Source organism: Chiloscyllium plagiosum, chromosome 34, assembly GCF_004010195.1.
Source record: "Chiloscyllium plagiosum isolate BGI_BamShark_2017 chromosome 34, ASM401019v2, whole genome shotgun sequence".
Classification (NCBI taxonomy): domain Eukaryota; kingdom Metazoa; phylum Chordata; class Chondrichthyes; order Orectolobiformes; family Hemiscylliidae; genus Chiloscyllium; species Chiloscyllium plagiosum.
Window position 1 is genome coordinate 8,770,557 of NC_057743.1, and position 26,319 is coordinate 8,796,875.

A 26,319-nucleotide genomic window follows, 5' to 3' on the forward strand; every position below is an offset into this window, starting at 1 on the left:
AAGTTGCATCAAGACACTATTCAAAAGGGCCACAACACACTGCAGTACACCAGAACTGCAAAAAGAGGAAGAGGAACACCTATACAAGGTATTCGCAAAAAACGGATATCCTCACAATTTCATCAACAGATGCCTGAGGATGTCACCTAGACAGGGGACGAAACGTTTGCAACAAAAACTTCCAGCTCGGCGAACAGAACCACAGCAACGAGCACCCGAGCTACAAATCTTCTCACAAACTTTGAACCTAAAAACACCTTTACTATCCTCCTTTATATTTTTGGCTAGTTTACCTTCGTACCTTATTTTTTCTTTGCGTATTTCCTTTTTAATTATCCTCTGTTCTTTAAAAGCTTCCCAGTCCTCCGATTTCCCACTTATCTTTGCTATGTTATACTTTTTCCCTTTTGTCTTTATATGGTCCTTAACTTCCCTCGTCAACCACGGCCACCCCTGCCTCCCCTTAGGATCTTTCTTCCTTTTTGGAATGAACTGATCCTGCATCTTCTGCATTATACCAGAAATACCTGCCATTGTTGCTCTACTGCCAGCCCTGCTAAGGGATTGCACCATTGAACTTTGGCCAACTCCTCCCTCATAGCTCCATAGTTCCCCTTATTCACTTCCAATTGTACCCTCTCCCTTTCAAACTGCAGATTAAAGCTTATTGTATTTTGGTCACTAACTCCTAATGGCTCCTTTACTTCAAGGTCCCTGATCAAATCTGGTTTGTTGTACAACACCAGATCCAGAATTGCCTTCTCCCTGGTAGGTTCCAGAATAAGCTGTTCTAAGAATCCATCTCGGATGCACTCCACAAACTCCCTTTCTTGGGGTCTAGTACCATCCTGATTCTCCCAGTCTACCTGCATGTTGAAATCCCCCATAACAGCTGTAGTAATATCTTTGCGACTGACCAATTTCAGCTCCTTATTCAACTTACACACTACTGTTTGGGGGCCCGCAGATAACTCCCATTAAGGTCTTTCTACCTTTAGAATTTCTCAGCTCTATCCATACTGACTCTACATCCCCTGATTCTAGGTCCTCTCGTGCAAGGGACTGAATATCATTCCTTACTAACAGGGCCACCCCACCCCGTCTGCCGGTCAGTCTGTCCTTACGATAGCACGTATAGCCTTGAATATTCATTTCCCAGGCCCTGTCCACTTGAAGCCACGTCTCCGTTATCCCCACAACATTGCAACTGCCAATTTCCAAATGAGCCTCAAGCTCATCCACCTTATTTCTAATGCTTCGTGCATTCATATATAATATTTTTAATTTGTTACTCCCCTCACCTTTCCTATCGATCCTTATTTCATTTAACCTTACAGCATGATCCTTTTTTGAGTTTTCTGCTCCATTGATATAGTTGTCTTTCTTGACTTCCCTTGTTCTAACTTTCCCTTTAACTTCCTTCTTAAACATCCAGTTTGCCCCCCCCCCCCCCCCCCTCCCCTGCAGTGGCAAACCTACCTGCCAGAATGCTGGTCCCCCACCTATTAAGGTGCAACCCGTCCCTCTTGTATAATTTATCCTTACTGCTAAACATACCCCAGTGATCCAAGAATTTAAATCCTTGCTTCCTGCACCAGTTCCCCAGCCACACGTTCAAGTCCATTATCTCCCTGTTCCTGTCCTCTCCAGCCCAAGGAACTGGAAGCAAACCAGAGATAACCACCCTGGACGTCCTGCTTTTCAGCCTTCTTCCGAGTTTTCTGAAGTCCCGTGTTAGGCTGCAGGTTAGGGCCAGGTGGTCCTGTCCTTGCACTCAGTACTGGGCCAGCCCTTATTGGCTGATCCCCCACCACCCGGAGGTGCAGGTGGCTGTAACCGGTGGTAACAAAACCCCGCCATGCCAACATGGACGTGTCGGGCCGAAGGGCCTGTTTCTGAGCTGTAATGGGCTCCAAAACAGCAGAGGAGGCCTCAGGATTGGGCTGGGAAGAGAGGATTGCTTCGGAGAGCTGCAGCGGTTGTGGATTACTCACTGATCCTTGTTGGGAGGTTTCCGTAGCTGATCGGCTGTCACTCGAGCAGAGAAGTTATAGAACTGGAGAACGTTCTGGAAGTAGAGGTCAGGAACCACTTCGTACTGCGTGAAAACAAACAATACTCAGTCAGCAAGTACTCAAAGCCCCAACCCCCCCCACCGAAACGATTCTTCATGACCAGGAACCAACATCCCTTTCCACCTTAATTTGGGAATGTGAGATCAGACCGATTTACCCCAGATGGAGACAGTGTTGGATTATGGCTCATGGCTGAGCTCTGCCATCTCTTAGTCAAAAGAATCTATTTACCTCCCTCTCGAGCTCCAAGTGGAATCACAGCCTTATTGTGAAGCGTCTCCCACTTTTTCAGAACCCTTTGAATTCCCTGATTTCACTCCTCATTGATCCAGATGAAATTCTAATGTTGCACCCCTCCCAATAATGGGGCACTTGTAGTACAGTGGTAGTGTCTGTAACTCTGGGCCAGGAGGCCTGGGTCCATGTCCTACTTGCTCCGGAAGTGTCCAATAACATCTTTGAATAGCTTGCTCAGCAAAGCTCTGCCCCCAATCCCAGCAAAACTGCACCTTCTCCCCCCAATCCAATCTACCCCCTTTCCAATCATTTTCCCTATTAAACACCCCCACCAGATTTCAAACTTCTGAAGGGGAGGGAATGTGCAGGATTTGATTATACAGATTGACAATCTGAATTTTGGGTAGCGAGGACATCATTTCAATGTTTGCGACGACAGGAAGCTCTGAAATGTCCCGACAGTGGGAGGTATGGCAGTCGATCGGGGTTTGGGATTGGTCAGAGGGCCTCAGGTTCATGGATGCCCATTGGATGAGACAGGTACAGAAACACAGAAACCAAGAGCAGGATTGCATCCATTCGACCTGTCCAACCTGCCCCACAGTTAACATGATCACAGCTGAGTGTCCATCTCAATGCCATATTCTCACATTCTCCCCATACCCCTTTAAAATTAAAACAAAAGTATCAATCTCTTTCTTAAAGATATTCGGTGACATGGCCTCCACAGCCTGTGGTAGCGAGTTCCCCAAGCTCACTATGCTTTGAGTGAAGACATTTTTCCCTCATCTCAGTCCTAAATGGTCTATCCTGTCTCCTGACACTGTGTCCCATGATTCAGGACTCCTTAACCAGGGACTCCCCGCATCCAGTCTGTATAACCCTGTCAGAATTATAGATGTTTCAATCTGATTCCCTTTCATTCTTCTAAACTCCAGTGAATACAGGCCTAGTCGAATCAATCTCTCCTTATGGGGCAGTCCTGCCGTCCCTGGTATTAGCCTTGCGAACTTCTGCTGCACTCCCTCTACGGTCGGTATATCCTTTCTTAAGTGGCTGCCCTGTTAGCGACAAACCCATCCCAGTCTAACAAGCCCCTGCCTCATTTTTTGGCCCTTGTGTATTGGGGAAACCAGGCAGGAGGAGGAAATGATGAAAGGACAGGAAGATTGGCCCTTTCCCCTTCCAGGGAGATCCCAATCCAAGAGTATGCTGAGCTGGACAGCCACTAACTATTAAAAGTGAGTTTTGGTGGGGGTGTGGGTAGGAGGAGAGGGGAGGGCACGCTGGGTAAAAGGCACCAAAGGCAATTTCCGGATAGGAAGCGTTCCGGTAATCCGGAATATGAGAGCTTCTGACGTCACAGCGAGTACGAGGAGCCCTCTTTGTTGAGGGGCAAGAACGGACAGAGACATGAACCTGAAACAGAGTAGAGGGCAGTGACCTGAGAAACTGAACTTCTTGACAACATACCACATGTACCCAGAGGACACGATCAAAACCAGAAAGCTGCTCTGTGTGTCGCTACTGTTTCAGTGTGGAGATGTTCTGCTCCCTGACTCTGTAATTCTGCATTGAGTGAAGCCTTGGAGAAAGAGGAGGCCATTCTGTCTTACAGACCTTGACTGGAAGTGGGCTGGTACTGGCAGTCAAGTCCAGGCCTCTCTGCTGAATATCACAAGTACAAATCCAAACAGAGGGACAGGCACCAGTCCAAATTCCACTAGGCCTTACCTAGAAAAGCTGTCTATTTCTGTGTGTAATCAAGGTCAGTGCCCGAGTGCTGTATTTCAGGTTTGCAAAAAAAAAAACCCTCAACTTCATTGCACGGTTCCAGCAATGCTCACAGCTGGGTGCTGTCCTTTAAACATTAACTACGCACTCATTTGGCAGACCGCGCGGCCTTACTTTGACCTTGCGGTACAGATATCTGCATGGCACGGCCCACCAACACACAAAATTCACACAGCACTGGCCAGACACGACGGGACAGATGCAGAGGTTAGAACGCAAGGTTACAATCTCAGAGTGAACATTCACGACCATGATAAGGGGACTTTTCTACATGCAGAGGGTTCTGAATCTTTGCTCCGTGGAAACTCGGCTGCTTGGTATATTCAGGATACAGATTTTGGGCATTACTGCGGAGATCAAATGAGATTGATCAATAAATCCAGTCGTGACCTTATCAAAGGGCAGTGCAGCCTTGAGGGTTCATACATAGCAGCTGCTGCGTAGTGATAAAGACAGATACAGGAATGTATAAATAATCTGTATATCTGTTTCACTGGATGTGTATCACTGTTACATTCTGGGAGTTTTTGACCAAATAGTTGAATGGCTTCCAACTATTTCTGAGATTGTTTATAACGAGATGAGAGCAATGTGCAAAGCTGATACTGCTCAAACATCCCTCCTTATGTGTGTGCTTGCCAGCTAACTCAGTGCTTTTGATCTGCTCTCCTGTCAGCCAGGAAATAGCGACTTACGTCACTGAAGAGTTTATCCAACTCCTTAGGATCCATGATGAACTTTGGGTAGCCAATCATGTCGTAGATTGAATCAGCCTAATTCAAGACAAAAGCACAGTGTTACTCAAGGAGCGGTGATGAAAATGGCATTCTGCAAACCGGTGACACCGGTGTTACCATATGAACACTAACCCCTCTCACTGTTCCTGACAGAGCTCGCTTACAGAGTCAAGTCTGTGAATCAATGTTTGAGGCACACATGGGGTTCCTCAACTGTTAACTGTGTGCATGAAGGTTAACAATGTATGGGTTGGGGGGTGGTCATTATATCTGCTCATTGAGATATTTCAGGCTCATGTGATGCAGTGGTAGTGTTCCTATCTCTGGGCTGGAAAGTCTGGGTTCAAGTCCCGGTTGCCCTTGGAGGAGTGTTACAACATACCTAAGTAGGTTTTCCAAATAAAAATAATAAGGCACTTTAATTAATATTTAACATTCGTCCACGCTTTGGATCTTGTACAGTCTCCTTTTAAGAGGCTGTCACCAATTAATTTGTTTAATTAGTTTCCTGCAAACAAATATAATGAGACTATTCCTATTTGTGGAGAGATGGTGCCCATTGGCACACCTCTGCGACTGGTGGGCACTACAGGAACTGCACTGCATCATCACCACCCCCCCAAAATGGTATATCGATGCAAATTTCTTCGCGTTCTTTTGGAATGTGTTTTCTTTTCTAAGTATTCTGTTGGCTGGCTCCAGTAATCTGAAGAAGGGCTTATGCCCGAAACATCGATTCTCCTGTTCCCTGGATGCTGCCTGACCTGCTGCGCTTCTCCAGCAACACATTTTCAGCTCCAGTAATCTGCCCTTTCAGCTCCATCCTGACCTGTGACCTCTCGCGCTGCACTGTGGCTCTCAGACTTAGCGTTACCTTTTCCTTTGCAGCTTGTTTGGTCTGCTCATCCATCCACTCGGTTTGCTTCAGACTCTGCTCGAATGCGGCCTTAATTTCTGAAATCATCTCTTCCGCCTGAGGAACAACACAACAACTGAATCCATTGCTCCGTCCCACACAGGAGACAATACAATGCAGAGGATAATCTGCCTGCCATGCTGCCTTGTTTCCTGGATTTGAAAGGCTTGCCACAATGAGTGTTGAGGAGGAAATGGTCTACATCCAAATGCAATACTTTCTAAACATTTACTTTTGTCCTTAAACTCTCCTCTCTTTTCTGACTACAGCTGAATGGGTTGTAGAATTGTCATAGACACCTTACTGTGCAGATAGAGTCCATTCTGCCCATTGAGTCTGCACCAACCCTCCAAAGCACTTCTTACCCAAACCAACTCCATCCCCATAACCTCACATTTCCCATGGCTAAGCCTCATACCTACACAATCCTGGACAGTACAGGGCAATTTAGCATTGCCGATCAACTTAACCTGCACCTCTTTGAATTGTGGGAGAAAACCCATGCAAACATAGGAAGACTGTGCAAACTCCACACAGACACTCGCCTGAGGCTGGAATCAAACCTGTGTCCCTAGTGCTGTGAGACAGTATTGCTAACCACTGAGCCACCATGCCTCATCAGACGTGATGCATTCTGCAAAAAGTAACTCCCCAAAGCCTTGTCCACCATCTACAAGGCACAAGTCAGGAGTGTGATGGAATATTCTCTGGATGGGTTCAGCTCCAACAACATTCAAGAAGCTTGACACCATCCAGGACAAAGCAGCCCGTTTGATTGGCACCACATCCACAAACATCCCCTCCTTCCACCGTCTGTGTATGGTGCCTAACTTCAACATCTCTCCCAGAGTTTAACAAAGCAACTTTATCACTTCACATAAGTAGAATTCAGTATACAAGAATAAATGCCCCCCAACCAGGCTTGCTCTGATGTCCAACAAATTGTGGCTGATTCTTGGCCATAACTCTGCTTCCCACTTGCAGCCTTTACCTCTGATAGTTTAGAGACCAAAATTCTATCTGTCTCAGCCTTTTAACAATAAGGCATCCACAACCCTCTGTGTCCTTGTTATAGACACTGTTATTCCAAATCTATCACAATTATTGCGTAAAATGTCTTACAACGGTCTGGTCTACTCAGGAATACCAGAGGATTAAGACAAACACTGTTTGAACTTGAGACCATATTTTTAAAGAGAGAAGTGTTAATAGAATAGAATCCCCACGATGTGGAATCAGGTCATTCGGCTCAACAAGTCCACACCGACCTTCCAAAGATCACCCTACCCAGACCCATCCTCCTACCTTATCTCTGTAATCCTGCATTTCCCATGGCTAACACACCTAACCTACACATCCCTGAACAGCATGGATAATTTAGCATGGCCAATCCACCTAACCTGCACATCTTTGGACTGTGGGAGGAAATCGGAGCACCCGGAGGAAACCCACGCAGACACGGGGAGAATGTGCAAACTTCACACAGAGTCACCCGAGACTGGAAATCAAACTTGGGTCCCTGGTGCTGTGAGGCAGCAGTGCTAACCACTGGGCCACCATGCTGCCCCTTGGGGGCTTTGTGATAAACAAAGTAAACGTTGAGATACAACTTAAGAGTGGGGTTTTGTTGTCGCATGTTACTGTAGCTTTTCTCTGAAACCTGGGTAAAGGGTACACACAGCTGCAGTGTATTTGATTTTGTAGATGTCCACATGCCACGAAGAGAAGATTTGCCTCAGTCTGACCCTCTCTTCAGTAAGCCATTGCTGATTGAAGAACATAGGGCAGTAAGCCCGACAGCACACACCTCCTTTAGCACAGAGCTCAGGGAGAGGGGTCAGCACTGCTCAAGAGAAAGCTCTGCTTTGTGTGACTCTAGTGCTCAGACACGCTATAGGTGAATGGCCTTTCTCTCAGGCCTCATTCTAAGAGCTCAGTCAGATGGAAATTTCAAACAAACACAGAGAATGCTGGAGAAACTCAGCAGGTCTGGCAGCATCTGTGGCGAGAGAGTCAGTTAGTGTTTCGAGTCTGGTATGACTTCTTCAAAAGAGTTATGTGACTCAAAATGAACACTGACATGGAACGCAGAATAGTACAACACAGTACAGGCCCTTCGGCCCATGATGTTGTGCCCAGTATTTATCTTAATCTAAGATCAACCTAACTTACACACTCAATTTACTGCCGTCCATGTGCTTGTCCAGCAGTCACTTAAATGTCCCTAATGTCTCTGACTCTACCACCGCTGGCAGTGCATTCCATGCACCCAGCACTCTCTGCATAAAGAACCTACCTCTGACCCACCTCTCCCCTATACCTTCCTCCAATCACCTTAAAATTATGACACCTCATGACAGCCAATTCTGCCCTGGGAGAAAACTCTCTGGCTTTCTGCTCTATCTATGCCTCTCATTACCTTGTACACCTCTATCAAGTCACCTCTCTTCCTTCTTCTCTCCAGTGTGAAAAGCCCTAGCTCACTTAACCTCTCTTCAAAAGACAAGCCCTCTAATCCAGGCATCTACATCCTTCCTATAATGAGGCAACCAGAACTGGATGCAATATTCCAAGTGTGGTCTAACCAGAGTTTTACAGAGCTGCAGCAAGCCTGCCGCTCTTAAACTCAATCCCTCTGTTAATGAAAGCCAAAACATCATATGCCTTCTTAACAATCCTATCAACTTGGGTGGCAACTTTGAGGGATCTGTGTATGTGGGCCCCTAGGTCCTGCTGTTCCTCCACACTGACAAGAATCCTGTCTTTAACTCTGTATTCAGCATTCAAATTCAACCTTCCAAAATGATCAAAGGATTCTGGGTAATCCAAGATGGAGGACAGGAAACATTTCTGGCTGTAACAGGCTGCTCCTTTTTGAGGTATTTTAGGTGTTGGAGGTGATTTCCTCGAATTCCAGGAGCAGTGGTTACTGTTTTATATTGCATTGTTTTGGAACTTTGGAGAAAAAAAAGGCAAAACAACGGCACTTTTAAAAGGGAGAGAGACTCACAAAGGCAGCACATGATCAGGTCAGTGCAGGAGAGAGAGAGAGAGAGAGAGAGAGAGAGAGAGAGAGAGAGAGAGAGAAACCCACACCGCTAACTGGCACAGCAGTGAAACTGCGCAGTTACTGCCTTTGCTGCTGAATTCATGTGTCGCTGGACATCGGAGTGCGTCCAAGAAAATTAATGAACCGTGAAATTTACAGCTAATCTTGGAGGAATCTGTTTGGGAAAGGTCACAGCACAGAAATAGATAAGTGAATAGTCTTAAGTACAGCCTTGCTGTACATCTACAATAGTGAGTAGAGTTGGTTCTTTCTTGATTATATGTCTTCTTTGAGATGTGTCTCTAGATTAAACTTAAAAATATAAGCCATAAGCATTAAGTTAGCCTGGAGCAGTGCTTGGAAGAGGAATAAGATGGTGCTATTTTCTGAGTTTGTAGATTGAAAGAAGCAAAAATAGCCTTTAGTAGAGTAATATGCTCTTCTTGTCGGATGTGGGAGTTCAGGGAGAGTTTACGTGTTACTGAGGATTATGTCTGCAATTAATGCCATTGGTTGCGAATCCTATCAGATTGAATGGAACAGTTGGAGAGACAGTTAGAGGTAATGAGGAATTTACAAGAGCAAGGGGGTGAGTTGGAAGGCAGTTATAGGAAGGGAGAAGAGCCACAGGTACAGTCAAATAAAGGTACCCATGAAAGGTAAGACAGGTAGGCAGATAGTGCAGGAGTCTTCTGTAGCTATCCCCATTTCAAACAATTATGCTGTTTTAGAAAATGTAGGAGGTGATGGATTCTCAGGGGAACGTAGCACGAACAGCCAAGTTTCTGGTATTGAGACTGGCTCTAATGCAATGAGGGGTACGTTGGGTTCCAAGAGTTCAATGGTGTTAGGGGACTCTCCAGTCCGAGGTACAGACAGACGTTTCTGTGGCTAGCAGCGAGAAATCAGAATGGTGTGTTGCTTCCCTGGTGCCAGGATCAAGGATGTCTCAGAGAGGGTGCAGAATGTTCTCAAGGAGGAGAGGGGCCAGCAAGAGATCATTGTCCACATTGGAACCAACGACATAAAAAGGGTAAAGGAAGAGATTCTGAAGGGAGAATATAGGAAGTTAGGGAGGAATTTAAAAAGGAGGTCCTCAAGAGTGGTAATATCTGGATTACTCCCAGAGCTACGTGTTAGTGAGGGCAGGAATAGGAGGATCGAGCAGATGAATGCATGGCTGAGGAGCTGGTGTATGGGAGAAGGATTCACATTTTTGGATCATTGGAATCTCTTTTGGGGTAGAAGTGACCTGTACAATTAAGGACGGATTGCACCTAAATTGGAAGGGGACTAATATACTGGCAAGGTGATTTGCTGAAGCTGCTCAGGAAGATTTAAACTCATAAGGTGGGGGGAGGGGGGAGGGGGAGCTATGGTGAGGAAAGGGATCAATCTAAGATTGGTAGAGTTGAGAAAAGAAATGAATCAAACAGTCAGGGCAGGCAGGGACAAAGCAGAGAAAAGGTAGGACTGATAAATTAAACTGTATTTATTTCAATGCAAGGGGCCTAACAGGGAAGGCAGATGAACTCAGGGTATGGTTAGGAACATGGGACTGTGATATCATAGCGATTACAGAAACATGGCTCAGGGATGGGCAGGACTGGCTGCTGAATGTTCCAGGATACAAATGCTACAGGAAGGATAGAAAGGGAGGCAAAAGAGGAGGAGAGTTGCGTTTTGATAAGGGATAGCATTACAGCTGTGCTGAGGGAGGATATTCCCAGAAATACATCCAGGGAAATTTTTTTGGGTGAAACAGAGAAATAAGATAGGGATGATCACCTTATTGGGATTGTATTATAGACCCCTTAATAGTCAGCAGGGAATTGAGAAACAAATTTGTAAGGAGATCTCAGCTATCTGTAAGAATAATAGGACGGTTATGGTAGGGGATTTTAACTTTCCAAACATAGACAGGGACTGACATTCGGTTAAAGGTTTAGATGGAGAGGAATTTGTTATGCATGTACAAGAACATTTTCTGATTCAGTATGTGGATGTACCTCCTAGAGAAGGTGCAAACCTTGACCTACTCTTGGGAAATAAGAGACCTTGGAGTGCAGGTTCATAGCTCCTTGAAAATGGAGTCGCAGATAGATAGGATAGTGAAGGCGGCGTAGGGTGAGAGGGGAAATGATATAAAAGAGACCTGAAGAGCAATTTTTTTTCATGCAGAGGGTGGTACGTGTATGGAATGAGTTGCCAGAGGATGTGGTGGAGGCCGGTACAATCGCAACATTTAAAAGGCATCTGGATGGGTATATGAATAGGAAGGGTTTGGAGGGATATGGGCTGGGTGCTGGCAGGTGGGACTAGATTGGGTTGGGATATCTGGTCAGCACGGACAAGTTGGACCGAAGGGTCTGTTTCTGTGCTGTACACCTCTATTACTATGACTTCACATTTATCCAGGTTGAACTCTATCTGCAACTTCTCAGCCCAGCTCTACATTCTGTCAAGGACTGTAGCCTGCAACAGTCCTTGACAGTATCTACAACACCACTGACTTTTGTATCATTAAACTTACTAACTGACCCTTTCACCTCTTCATCCAAGTCATTTATAGAAGCTACAAAGAGCAGAGGCCCAAGAACAGATCCCTACGGCACACCACTGGTCACCGATCTCCAGGCAGAATACATCTACTACCACTCACTGTCTTCTTTCGGCCAGCCAATTCTGTATCCACTCAGCCACATTTCCCTATATCTCATACCTCCTATCCTTCTGAATGAACCTACCCTGGGGAACCTTATCAAATGCCTTATCCATATACACCACATCCACTGCTTGACCTTCATCAACTTGTCTCGTCACATCCTCAAAAAAACTCAATAAGGCTTGTGAGGCATGACCTCACAAAGCCATGAGTGTGGTGCTGGAAAAGTACAGCAAGACAGGCAGCATCCAAGGAGCAGGAAAATCGATGTTTTGGGCAAAAGCCCTTCATCATGTCGACTCCTGAAACGTCGATTCTCCTGCTCCTCGGATGCTGCCTGACCTGCTGTGCTTTTCCAGCACCACAATCTTGACTCTAATCTGCAGTGCTCACTTTTGCCTCACAAAGCCATGCTGACTATCTTTAATCAAAATATGTTTTTCCAAATCGTCATAAATCCTTTCTCTCAGAATCCTTCCTGTACCTTGCTTACCACAGATGTAAGACTGGCTGGTCTGTAATTCCCGGGGATTTCCTTATTCCCTTTTTTGAACAGAGGAACAACATTCGCTTCCCTCCAAACATTTGGTACTACTCCTTTAATAAAATAGTTAACTCATCCTCCCTCCACAGATGCTACCAGACTTGCTGTGTTTCTCCAGCATTCTTGATGTTTTTTGAAGCGTTTAAATGTTTCATGGGATTTGAGGAAATGGTTATGTTTGGCTCTGCTGTGACTTTGTGAAAGTTTCTATTTCCATTCAGTGAAAGTGAATAATACACTGAGCAGAGGGTGGGGCTGGGTGTACTTGAGGGAACGATGTGCACATACACTTAGATTGAGGGAGAAGCAAAATGAACTAACAATGAGGTAAACTGATGGTCATTCAGTGCGTTTACGCTGTCGAAGTTGGCAAAACTCCAGATGCAGTTTCCTCGATATCGTTGTGAGCACAGCTTTAAATGAAAAGTAAACTCTGAATTAAATCTACACTCAGAACTGTTCGCAGGCTCTTGGTGATCAGAATAAGCTGCTCTCGACTTACGATCTGCTTGCTGTCCTCTGCAAATGTTGCTTTGACAAATAGAGCTCCGAGCGAAAACCCGAGGGTACCATCCGTGTCGCTGACACACGTCTTCCATCGAGTGTCACATGTCTGGAGGAGAGGAGACACAGTGAGAGGTCAAGGTTACAGCAGGTCAAGAAGATGAACACAGAGAGAGAGAGAGAGTGTCTGTCAGAAGCTAATTGTTGGGTCCTGCCTGGGACTGAGACGGATTGGAGCACTTTTCCAGGCTTTGATCCCAGACAGACACTGCGTTCCCCCAGACTGTATTGGCATTCCCAGTGCTTTTGTTGTCTGGTACCAGAGTCAATCCAGTTTCACCGTTTCAAAACCAAAAAACACCTTGGAATTCTATCACCTGTAATTGTACGAGCAAGAAGTTATGCCTGTAACTGAATTACATCCAGAGAGTATTTGTGGTTTGACTAAACTGAGACTGAATATGCACAAACACCTTTTTGTTCGGATGATGGTAGTGGGAGGTTGAAGCAGAAGGGGTTTGTAACACGCCCCCTCCAGTTCTCTGCCAGCACCTTGTGCTGTCACCCTCAAATCTACACACAGTGACGCCCCCCACCCCCCCCAGGACCAAACCCCTGCCTCAGAGTAGCAGCCCCTAGCTACCAGAATCAGATCTCCTTTCCTGATTGGCTTCGGGCCTTTCTTCAATGAGATCCTGATTTTTCACCAAATGCAACACAAGCAGCTTAGCTCTTCAGGCGTCTGTGCACCACGGTCTGGACTGAGACTGTTTAAACTCAGAAGATACCACGTACAAAATGGCTGGATTGAAATTGTGACACCAAAGTAGATCGCGGTCAGCTTTAGTAATCCTGCACACTTTAGAGGAAGTTTTTCTTCTGGCTTTATTGTTCTAGCAGTGATCTATTCTCTTAACACGCCATCCTGTCACACACAGACAACTTCAGAATCCTGGAGGAACTTTTACTGTAGTCAGAAATCAGGACATATTACAGTCAATGTTGTAGTTCCATTGCCTAATATTGTTTCAAGGTAGGTGGATAGTATTGATTTGAATGCTGCAAAAAACTCATAGAATTCCTACAGTGTGGAAACAGGCCCTTCGGCCCAACAAGTCCATACTGATCCTCCAAAGAGTAACCCACCCAGACCCATTCCCCTAACTAATGCACCGATCCTACACATCCCTGAATGCTACGGGCGATTTAGCATGGCCAATTCATCTGCACATCTTTGGACCGTGGGAGGAAACCGGAGCACCCGGAGGAAACCCACGCAAACACGGGGAGAATGTGCAAACTCCACACAGACAGTCGCCTTAGGGTGGAATTGAGCCTGGCTCCCTAGTGCTGTGAGGCAGCAGTGCTAACCACTGAGCCAGTGTGCCACTCCAAATAAAATCAGCAAGTTGGAATTGCTGCTGAGATTGAGTTCTTTATTTGAATATATTTTCCAATCTCAATGGGGCAGCATTGAGGAAGCATTTCAGACTGTAAAACACAATCAGTCCGAGCTCCCTTTCCTTTTCATCTCCCCCACACCGCCCCCCCCCCCCCAAAAAAGATGAAAACAGGAGTGGGACAAAATAATGAAGACTGAAAGGCTCAGTTATAGTGAAAATAAAAGCAGTAAGCGCTATAGGAATTGAATCCGTCCTGAAGAAAAATATCGGACTTGAAATGTTAATTGTGCTTCTCTCTGTTGACAGATGCTGCCAGACCGGCTGAGTTTCTTCAGCACCTGCAGTATTTTGTTTTTATTTGAGATGTCAGTGCAACAGTGAATGTTACAGCTGTGAATGGATGCCTCAATGGGCAAACTCTTTCTGAAGTCACTATCCATCTGGATAGGAAAGGGCACAGCAAGTCACCATATTCTTACTGGACCATGAGGCTGCTCTCTTATCAGAGAGATGCGCCTGGTGAGGGTTTAACCTGAGGCTCGCCACACCTCCAGGTGAGGGGAGAGGTCGAGAAGGAGAGTCCTTCATGGTAACCTCAGCTGGTTCGGGAATTGAACCCACATTGTTGGTATCACAGTGCTTTGCAAGTCAACCAACCAGCCAACGGGGGGGAGGGAGAGGAATTTGTTGCCCTGGCCTTGGGCTGTGTGGCTTGCTCGGCCATTTCAGAGGTAAATTAAAACTCAACTGTATTAGTGACAGCCTGGACTCACGTATAGGCCCGATCGGGTGAGGACAGCAGATCTCCTTCCCTGAAAGGTATTCGTGAAGCAGATGATTTTGTTTTTACATCAATCATTGATAAGAAGCCTCCAAATTTTAAGTTCTATTAGCGGTGCTGGGATTTCAAACCATGCCCCAGAGGATTAGCCTGGGGCCTCTAGATCATTAATTCAGTGACATTACCACGATATCACAACCTCCCCTGTTTTTGAAGCTTTTAGATTTTGAGTGTGAAATGTTTCGGGAGAAAGCCCAATTAAACTCAAGCTTAGACCTGAAGGAAGACACAAAGTTTGAACCCATGGACTCAAACACGAAAAGAAACAAAAGGTACACATGCTGGTGTTGCTAAGTGACCAGATTCAAAGTCTATTCTCATAGAATCCCTCCATTTGGCCCATCGAATCTATACCAACCCTGCAAAGAGCACTCCACGCACCACCCCATAAATACAGCATTTCCCATGACCAATCCCGCTAACCTACAGACCCCTGGACACTATGGCATGGCCAATCCACCCTAACCTGCACACCTTTGGACTGTGGGAGGAAACCAGAGCATCCGGAGGAAACCCACGCAGACACGGGGAGAATGTGCAAACTCCACACAGACAGTCGCCTGAGGCTGGAATCGAACCTGGGTCCCTGGTGCTGTGAGCCACCACGTCACCTCTCATCCAGTTAGTTTTCCCTCTGAATTTATATTCTTGTACAATGCCATCGAGAATGAGCAAAAATGAAAAGCTTAAAAAAAATGTAGCTTCAGCAATACTCAAAGCAAAAACTATTGTCCTCCTTTGCCCTTGATTTAAATTAACAATTTTCAGAGAAAGCAGAATTAATGTTTCGGGCCCAGTGGCCTTTCTTCAGAACTTTTCCAGCAATTCCTGTTTTTGTTTCTGATTTCCAGCATCCACAGTGCTTTGTTTTGTTTTCAGAGTTTAATCTGCTGCTCAGGTCCCACAGCAGCAGTTACTGATCTTTGACACACGAGCGCGTACACTCCCCAGGGGAAGTTGGAGTTTGACGTGGTGACAGATGATGAAACGCTGGCAGCAAGAAAATTGAAAAAGAAACAACGTCAAATGACTCAACAGCTCTGGCTACAAAGCACTCAACTTCTGTTTGGAGAAATTGGTTCAAATTGTTTGCGGCAAGAAAATTATCTTTAAAAATAAGTTTTTGAATCACGATCTTAAGTTCGTCTCTGCTGGCTTAGCAAGTCAGGGGGAACAGCATTGGTGAAACCAGCCAGATGTTTTGGAAAAAGGCATCTGGATGCGTATATGAATAGGAAGGGGTTAGAGGGGTAGGGACCAAATGCTAGCAAATGGGACTAGATTAATGTAGGATATCTGGTCGGTATGGACGAGTTGCGAAGGGTCTGTTTCCCTGCTGTACGTCTCTATGATTCAATGTTATATTTTATTCTTGTCCCTTCTTTAAAAGTTTTAATTTATTTGTGGGATATGGGTGTCACTGGCTGAGCCAGCATTTGTTGCTCATCCCTAATTGCCCTTGAGAAGGTGGAGGTGAGCTGCTTTCTTGAACCGCCGCATGTGGCAGGTTGACCCACAATGTCCTTAGGGAGGGAATTCCAGGATTTTGACCCAGCGACAGGGAAGGAACAGGGATATATTTCCAAGTTAGGATGATGAGTGGCTTGGAGGGGAACTTGAAGGTGATGGTGTTCCCATGTATGTGCTGCCCTTGTCCTTCTGGATGGAGGATGTCATGGGTTTGGAAGGGGCTGTCTGAGGATCTTTGGTGAATTTCTGCAGGGCATCTTGTAGATAGTACACACTGCTGTTACTCGGTGTCAGTGGTGGAGGGAGTGAATCTTTGTGGATGTGGTGCCAATCAAGCGAGCTGCCTTGTCCTGGATGGTGTCAAGCTTCTTGACTGCTGTTGGGGCTGCCCCCATCCAGGCAGGTGAGGAGTATTCCATCACCCTCCTGAGTTGTGCCTTGTAGCTGGTGAACAGGCTTTAAGCAGTCATGCGGTGAGTTACTCATTTGTCAGTCTTCTTGGGGCAGGGAGCAACTACTATAGAAGGGATGTTGAGTTGGGGGCACAGAGGAGGTTGGCTGGGTTTTGACATTTAGTAATATCACTCTGAGACGCCCAATGCAGGAAAGGCTGGTGCTCAGTACCTTTCTCCTTGTCTGACCAACTTGACTTGGCTGCTGAGGTGGAGAGAGAGAGAGAGAGAGAGAGAGCGTGAGAGCGAGAGGTTTAAAGTCCAATATGACTCATCCAATTTGTTTGCTATGACTGCACCAGTCAGTGCAGTTGGCTGTTAATTGAATGGTTGGTGGTTCAAGACTACCCAGGGCTGGAGCTTTCACTGTTTAGGGAGGGTCAGTGGTTAGCACTGCTGCCTCACAGCGCAGAGGACCCAGGTTCAATTCCAGCCTCAGGTAAATATCTGTGTGGAGTCTGCACTTTCCTCCCTGTGTCTGCATGGGTTTTTTCTCACAGTTCAAAGATGTGCAAGTTAGGTGGATTGACTATGGAAAATTGTGCATAGTGTCCAGGGATGTGTAGGTTGATTAGCCATGAGAAATGCAGGGTACAGGTATAGGGTGGGATACTCTTTGGACAGTTGGTGAAGATTCAATGGGTCAAGGGGCCTCTTTCTACACTTTAGGAAATTCCACCATGACTTGACCTCACACCCTGCTTCCTGCTGTAAATCTGATGCTTTCTCCACAGGGACTGTCAGACCTGCTGAGTTTCTCCAGCCCATGTTGACTTTATTCCATCATCCACAATATTTTGCTTCTATGTTCCTGTTGAATTAAATAATAATACAAAAAGGGGCAGTAACACAGATAGGGAAGCTGAATAAACTAATGACGGTGGAAGGATGGCAGAGATACAGTGATGGACAAACGATGGAAGCATGATCACGTGGAGCATAAAGACCAGCATAGATACCTTGGGCTGAATGGCCTGCTGGCATAGATGAATTGGTGGGAGATGAAGAAGGGATACGTTTGGATTTTGACTCAGGGTGCACCTGGGTCAATGTGACCACTAGGTGGAGCACTGTGCATGCAGAGAGTGCTGTTTTAAAGCTTGCATCCCTCAGCCAAGTGCAGTGTCTCATAACACAATGTCACAAAGTCACTACCCAAGAAAGAAACACAGAAATAAATTTCAGGAATGATTCTAGGGAGAAAATGTAAAGTGTTGGTGTTAACATTTGGTGTTAAAGAAGGAAAGTTACATCAATATTCTCTCTCCAGGTATTTACAATTTGAAAATTGCAAAATATTGTTCTAAAATGTGAAAGTTTAATCCTGTTTGGGAGTCACAATATATTTTACACAAAGTTACTTCAGTCAGCGTGGATAGCAGAAAGCCACTGTATATTTGAAGTGTTACACCACTTCCTTTAAATTTAAGACTGAGATGAGGAGGAATTTCTTCTGTCAGAGTTGAGGGTCTTGTCACAGAGAGCTTTAGGGGAACAGTCCTCATGTATATTTAAGCCTTGGATAGACAGAGTCTTGATCAGTCAGGGAATCGAGGGTTATGGGCAGGAATGCAGGCATGAGGAATGTCGGATCAGCCATTGAATGGTGGAGCAGGCTCGAGGGGCCGAATGGCCTACTCCTGTTCCTATTCCTTATGGGCTAAATCATACATACCTTATTTGGAGAGGTTTCAATTACCGTCAAAAGCTAGCACTAGGTCATGATGCAGATAGATCCTGGCAACCATATCTAATGGCGGTGCTTGTCTCTTGTGTTGGAAACGCAAATTCCTTTCTCTCAAAGGGCAAAGAAGCTAAATAATGCCCACCTCAGTTGTGGTCAGTGTGGCCTGCTTGTCATACCCAAGGAAACTGCTGGCAATTGGTTCCATTCACACAGTGCAGACCCATCATGTGCTGGGCTCGCTATTGACCCTAGTGAAACACTGAGTTTGAATTTGACAACGACTTTAAGAATTTATCAAGAGGCTGGCATTATGCTGGGCAGCACGGTGGCTCAGTGGCTAGCACTGCTACCTCACAGCTCCACCGGGTTCAACTCCACCCTCGGGCAACTTTCTCTGGGAGTTTCCATCTTCTCCCTATGTCGGGGTGGGTTTCCTCCCAAAGTTGGATTGGCCATGCTAAATTGCCCATAAATTGGCCATGCTAAATTTGCCATAAATTGGCCATGCTAAATTGCCCATAGTGTCTAGAGATGTGCAGGCTAGGTGGATTGGCCATGGGGAATGCGGGATTAGGACGACAGAGTAGGGGAGTGGGTCTAGGTGGATGCTCTTCAGAGGGTTCGTGCAGATTTGATGGGCTGAACGACCTCTTGCTGAACTGTAGGGATTCTATACTCTTTGTTCACAGTGCTTTCAAATCCAATGTTAAAACATTATTTTTCACAAAATTAGCAACAGAGTTCTTGTTCTCACTGTAACCATTAAACATTTAATGAGCCCCTGGTCAAGCTTGGAATTAAAGGTGTGTGGGATATATTGATCCAAAGTTGCTGGGTAAAGTGAATACATTCATCCTCACCTCGAAGTAATGTTCTGATATAACAGAAACAATGTCCGCCACCTTTCCATCTGAGATGGGGCTTCTTATTTACTGTTATAGCTGGCCTTTCACTTCCTGTAGCTGCATTATTACATAGGATTTAGGAGTAGGAGACCATTCTGCCCTTTGATCCTGCTCTGCTGTTCGATAAGGTCATGACTGATCTTGCTGCAGTCTCATTTCTGTTTGTTCCCCATAATCCCGGACTCCCTTGTCTCCCAAAAAGCTGTCTCACTCAACCTTGAAGACAATCAATCACCCAGATCTCTCAGAGTCATAGAAGACAGACTTCAGACCAACTCGTCCAACCGAGTTAGTCTGCCAAACTGAACTAGTCCCACCCGCCTGTGTTCGACCCACATCCCTCTAAACGTTTCCTATTCATGTACCTGTCCAAATGTGTCACTGTACCTAAATCTACCACTTCCTCTGGCAGTTCATTCCACGTACAAACCACCCTCTGCGTGGAAAAAGTTGCCCCTCAGGTCTCTTTAAAACCTTTCTCCCCTCACCTTAAAAATATACTCCCTAGTTTTGAACTTCCCCACCCTAGAGAAAAGACCTTTGCTATTCACTTTACCTATTCCCCTCATGATTTTATAAACCTCTATTAGGTCACCCCTCAACCTCCTACACTCTAGTGAAAAAGTCCCAGCCAATCCTTATAACTCAAACCCTCCATTCCCAGCAACATCCTGGTCAATGTTTTTGAACCCCTCTCCAATTTAATAATATCTTTCTTACAGCAGGGCCAGAGCTATACACAGTACTCCAAAAGTGGCCTCACCAACATCCTGTACAACTGCAACATGACGTCCTAACTCCTATACTCAATGAAGTTGGGGCAATGACGCCGAGCATGCTAAATGGCTTCTTAACTACTTGTGATGCAACTTTCAAGAAACTATGTACCTGAACCCCTTGGTGTCTCTGTTTGACAACACCATCCTATTAACTGCATTAGTCCTGCCCTTGTTCATTTTGCCAAAATGGAACACATCGTATTTATCTATCTGTCACTCCTTGGTCCATTGGCCCAATTGATCAAGATGCCTTTGTAATCTGAGATAACCTTGTGCAGTGTCCTGTACCACCAAGTTTCTGGCATAGAGAATGCTACAGACTCAAGAAAAAAATCTTTTCCTCCTCTCTAAAAGGCATGACCTCTTCTTCTAAAACCAATCCCCTAGTTCTAGTCTACAAGAGGAACATCTTCCCAACATCAATCAGGTCCAGTTCCCTTAGGATTTTATCTGATTTAATAAGATCACTTCTTCTGAACTGCAATGGATACAGGCCAAGTCTCTTTCAGTATGGGCCGGGTGCTGGTAGGTGGGACTAGATTGGGTTGGGACATCTGGTCGGCATGGACATGTTGGACTGAAGGGTTTGTTTCCATGCTGTATATCTCTACGACTATACCACAAACAGTAGACGCTTCACCCCAGGAATCAGTCCAGTGAACCTTCTTTTAATTATTTCTAACACAGTTAGGTCTTTCTTTTTAAGATGAGGTCCAGACCTTGTACACAGTGTTCCAGATGTGGTCTCACCAGATGTTGTTCGGAATCATGGAGAGATTCCCACTCTATTTTTCGGATTTGGAACAATTACTTTCATTTTGCACAAATCAACCAAGTTGCAACTGCTGGCCTGAGGGAGATCACTGGGTACGACACTGGAATCTGGATAATCGGGGCTTGTAATCGAGTAAGGGAGATGAAAGAGCCTGAACCATTCAAACGGTGCAGAGCCTGACAGGATAAATAGTGCGTCTTTCACAACGATTCGACTGTCTTTGCTCAGCCACTCCCTCCGACCATTCTAATGTTGGCAAGGATTGCAGGAGCTGGAATCAAAACGCTGCACGCATATCACCAGAGAAGCCAAAGCATCTAAAGACTTGAATGTCTTGCTGAAACTCAGTAATCTGGTTTTTATTTTGTAAAAGCTATATATTCATTTGATCAGATTTTTATGAAGTGGTGTTGGCTGGTGACAGGCAGGATTGAATGATTATTTATGAGCATGGACACAAAGTGAATACCACATGTCAGGCTGCCTCAGCTTCCTGACCCTGTGTTGTTACAGAAGCGTTATCCATGTGTCTTTAATTCACAGGGCAGAGGTCATCACGTCAGCAGGATCTGATAGTAGGAGAGGCTGGTTCCTGTGATTTCAGACTTCTCCTCCAAATAATTACCGCATGTTATTTCATTCTCGCTTTCAAGTTAAGGCTGAGTCGTGCTCTCTGCAATTAACCCTCTGATACGGCCTGCAAATTATTTTTAATTGCTTATTGCAACTGTGCAGGCAGGCTGCATTAACCCCTCACCTGCTGAACATACAAGGAACAAATCTGAATTTGAAAAGTCTTACATCTGAAATTTGAGCTGATAATTAAGTGCTGGTTTTGGGAGCCCCTGTGAAAAGGTTTGAGATATGGGGATGGACCAACCTTGCTCTGATCGCCAGTGGGACTTTTGCTCTTCCTGGGATATGGGTATGGCTGGCTACCATCCCCAATTGCCCTTGAACTGCTGTTCAATTTCAGAGTCTGTGGGTCTGCAGTCACATGGACAAGGATGGCAGATTTTCTTCCTGATTAGTGAACCGAACCCAATGGGATTTTACGACCATAATAGTCGCCACGGTTGCCATCACCAAGTCTTCATTGTATTCAAATTCCATCAGCAGCTGTAGTGGGATTTGAACCATGCCCATAGAGCATTGCCACGTGACAGAACCACAATGCCAGCTTCTCAAACCTAAATCCCGGAACTCACACCACATCCGATCAGTGGCAGCCCATTAACAATGGCCATTCCTATTAAGGCCAGCCCCTTGCTCCCAACAGCATCCAACCAGAGGACTGGCAGCTCAGCAGCACCACCAGAACCAGTGGCCGCTGCAGGAGTTGCACCTGGAAGAATGAGAGTGAGCTATTGTAGAGGTTTAAAAAATCATGAGGGGCACAGGTAGGGTGAACAGCAAGGTTATTTTCCCTAGGGTGAGGGAGTTCAAAAGTTGGGGGGCATATCTTTAAGGTGAGAGGAGTAGATCTAAAAAGGACATGAGGGGCAATGTTTTACATAGAGAGTGGTTTATGTGTGGAACGAACTGCCAGAGCAAGTGGTAGATGCAGGTACAGCTACAGTGTTTAAAAGACATTTGGATAATTTCATGAATAGGAAAGATTTGGAAGGATATGTGCTAAACACAGTCAGGTGGGACGAGTTTAGTTTGGGATGGTTATTTCCGTGCTGCATAACTCCATGACTCTAATTCCTGAGCCTCATGGAATGAGATAAGATGTTAGGGACAAATTAATGGATATTGGATTAGAAAACATGATCAATACAGGGAGCTAGTAACCACTGGGGTGAATTGCATGGAGTGGGGCTAAATGAAATAAAGCTTTCACTGAAGTTATCTTCTGTGCAGTCACTCATTAACATTCCTCCAAAAGCACCTTCCAAACTCACAGCCCTTTTCTATCTAGAAGGACAAGGGCAGCAGATGCATGGGAACACCATCCCCTGCAGGTTCCCCTCCAAACCACTCACCATCCTGACTTGGAAATATATCACTCTTCCTTCAGTGTTGCCAGGTCAAAATCCTGGAACTTCCTAACAGCATGGTACCTACAGCCCCAGGACCGCAGCGGTTAAAATACACAGCTAACTACCACATTCTCAGGGGCCTCTTGGGATGAGCAACACCAGACAGTGACACCTGAATGAATTTCTGAAGAAATTGGTGTATGCCCTGTTTCCATATGTTGACTCCATGTGGTGGTGTGACACATAGGTGCAGTGGCAACTTGCACTGTTATATACTCAAGCTATGGATAGTAATGGTTGAGACTGCAATACTCCTTCCACACGGGCGAGCAGGAATCTCTCCCACTCTTAAACGTGCTGCCTGTGTTGTGTGTACGAAGGATTGATAATCTTCCTGTTTGGCTGTAATCTGAATACACCTTTCTCAGGCATCAAGTCATGGAAGGGGACTTGAACCCAGAGCTTTTGACTGAGAGAGAGAGAGAGAGACAAGATCAGGGGTGAACATAGTTTGTCTTTATTGACGGCTAGTTTGAGATTTTGTTGAGGGCTACTTTTTAAATTTTGGGGGCTACTTTTTCATTCTCACAGTGATGAGGTCATTTAGTGACGTCTTTTGTATTTATATTGACACATATTTGGAGTCACACACAAGGATTAGAATCATTTCGCAGCTCCCTCAATAATCATCTGCTCTCCTATAATCTTAAAGTCATAACACAAGGAAGGCAGTAAATCCTAGACACCATAGTTTTTAAATTGGTACCAGATAACAGACCTAAATTAACAGGAGTCTTTTTCTAAAATATCTGATGCATGTCTACATATGAAAATCCATAACACTAAAAACGCCTTCCACACACCAGAACAGTCACTGCTCATGTATTGGCACCACAAGCTGGGATAATTTAACAAGACAGTTACAACCATATTTACTACATCTCAGATCTCACACTCAGATTTGAATTTAAGAATTGACAAGGCATTCATTATAGTTAGACTCACTACATCCAAGTATAGTGATTCCTGAATTTATGCAGTCCTAAACTAGAGATTCCATTTTCAAGGAATTAAATACCTTGGATCCCAGTTAGCAGAGTAACTATATTTTCTGACAGGTTTAAAACTGTTCTCATTGCTCCAACCCTCCCTCCACAACATTTGCAGCATCCCTCTCCCACCCCCAGACTTTTTGTCACCCTCCTTACCCTTTCCCAAACCCTTCCTCCTCTTATCCCTGCCCTCTTCTGGCTGGTGCCCCCTTTTGAGCCCTGGCAGCAGGGTTTTACCCTGCACTCGATTAAGGGACCCCCCACCTCAACCCCGATCTGCACCTGCTGTTCGCTCAGAGAGCAAGCGGAGAATGGAGCATGGCTCTGGTAGGTCCTAACACGTCTGTGGGAATTCTTTCACTGCTTGGTAACAAGGTCCCTAAATCTATTGGAAATATCAGCAACAGCAAACAAACCACCTGAGTTGAAACTTCCAGAAAGTTGTCGGTCAGGCAACTATCTAAAACACCGAGGTAAAAACAATGACTGCAGATCTGGAAACCAGATTCTGGATCAGTGGTGCTGGAAGAGCACAGCAATTCAAGCAGCATCCGACGAGCAGCGAAATCGACGTTTCGGGCAAAAGCCCTTCATCAGGAACAGACTGCTTTTAGACATCTCAAGGTCCTCACTACTCTGTCCTTCACCAGTACAAAGGCTCATTGTCCAATATTCAAGAATCTGTTAATTTTCCATCACTCTTTTTATGTTAATGTTGAAGATTCATGTAGGGAGTCAAAAATAAGAATTTCGACACTTCCTATGCACATTAAATAAAAGATAATCACAGAAATTGCTGTGGCTTCATTCCCTTACATCACTTTCATAGCAAGATATAACTAGCATTCTGTTTGAATAAAGCATGCAGCTTAAATAGGGTTGATAAGATTTTATGAAACAGACTTCAAACTAACATGGGACAGTACTGGGAAAGCCTTGATGCTTGTACTGGACAGAGTAGTGAAGGTCTTCAGGAGTTTACAACCAGCTGCCTTTTAGATAGCTGCCTGCCTAACAAACCTCTGCAAGTTTCTAGTTAGATGGTTGCTTGCTGCCACTAATGTTTTTATGCCTAAACTGGGTATAAAATGTGTGATCAAACTCAGAAGCTTCTTTTGAACTATCACTGCTCAAACCCCACAGCTCAAGGTGAATGTCAAACTATCAGGATCAATGTCCTCTCATTGAGCTTCATTGACTCAGTTCATCCATAAGGACGTAAAGATAAACAGGAATGGATCCAAATGTCTCCTGGATTGAACCAAATGTGGAATGACTCGGATCTATTCATTACAATTTTAAACAGTCACTTATGCGATTATTACTGGACAGCCATTTGTAAGACATTACGCTGTGTTCTGTCTATGATTTGCATTAAACAAAAGTACTGGAACAGTTTACTTTTCCCTCAATCCATCCCGCAGCAATATGCACATATCTATCAATTTTCATTACCTGAAAAAAGTGAATCCAGGGCAGTTAGGGATGGACATTAGGCATTGGTCTTGCCGATGATGCCCACATCCCCAGGATGAGAAAATGATTCCCATCTTGAAAACTCTCCAGCATCCATAATCCCCTGGGATAAGGAGTTTACAACCATTTTGTGTGAAGTTCTCCTCATCTCAGCTCAAAATGGCTGCCCCCTTATCCTGAGACTGTGGCCCCCATCTCAGCCCGGTGGGATATATCCTTCCCAGCACCTACCCTCTATCAAGTCCTGTAAGAATTTCAGGAATTACAAGAGGTCAGCTCTCATTCTTCTAAATCTGACGGAAGGTAGGTCTGCTCACCATCTCACTGACCGAGGGACTTTGAAAGTCTTTCACTCACCTTTTTCATTCCCGACATGGCCATTATGAGTTTCTCCTCAGCTTCCTGGAAGCGATGATCCAGATTGTAGGCAGTTTTCTTCACAACGTTCCATATCATGTAGTTGTTGAGAATGCTGGAAGCAGCAACATAAGAAACACCTTCAGTGCTTCAATGACACAAACTGAGATCGGAGCAAGGCGCAGCTGGGAGCACAGTAAAAGGGCTACTCGGTTGATTGGTGGTCAGGGTGACACAGGGGAGGACATGCCAACATCATGGTGGGCATCAATCTCCCAGTGGCATCAGAATGCAGGTTGGCAGCCACTAGAATGGTTGCAGATAGATCTGCATGCAGCTCCCAAGCTCTGTCCCATCCTCCAATCACCATCCTGGAGCAGGTCCCATTCTTCCTGCAGGCTTAATGGCCAACCAAGCTTCTCAAGGGCCAGGTGAAGGTAGTGAACTGACATTGTCCAGCTGACCTGCTGATGCCTAGAAGAGGAGTTTGTGGGAGTGGGTTTTTTATACTAGGAGGTGGCCTCCATTGGCAGGCTGGAGTTTTTGGGAGGGGTTGGGTAGGGAGCATGGTATGGGGGTAAAGGTTCAGCTACAGAACACCAGGGTGACTCGACAA

At 45.3% G+C, this 26,319-nt stretch overlaps 1 protein-coding gene across 6 annotated transcripts in view; it reads right to left on the reverse strand.

Annotated features, from left to right (window-relative positions):
* The window catches only part of LOC122540197 (endothelin-converting enzyme 1-like), a 310,307-nt gene that overhangs the window by 24,864 nt on the left and 259,124 nt on the right, over positions 1-26,319 (reverse strand). For all 6 annotated transcript variants that reach the window (XM_043675566.1, XM_043675567.1, XM_043675569.1 and 3 more), the window contains 5 exons: positions 25,704-25,818; positions 12,520-12,630; positions 5,718-5,816; positions 4,802-4,879; positions 1,995-2,098 (listed from right to left, as the gene is read on the reverse strand). In XM_043675566.1, coding sequence (XP_043531501.1) covers positions 1,995-2,098; positions 4,802-4,879; positions 5,718-5,816; positions 12,520-12,630; positions 25,704-25,818 — 507 coding nt within the window. The remainder of the gene's footprint in view (positions 1-1,994; positions 2,099-4,801; positions 4,880-5,717; positions 5,817-12,519; positions 12,631-25,703; positions 25,819-26,319) is intronic.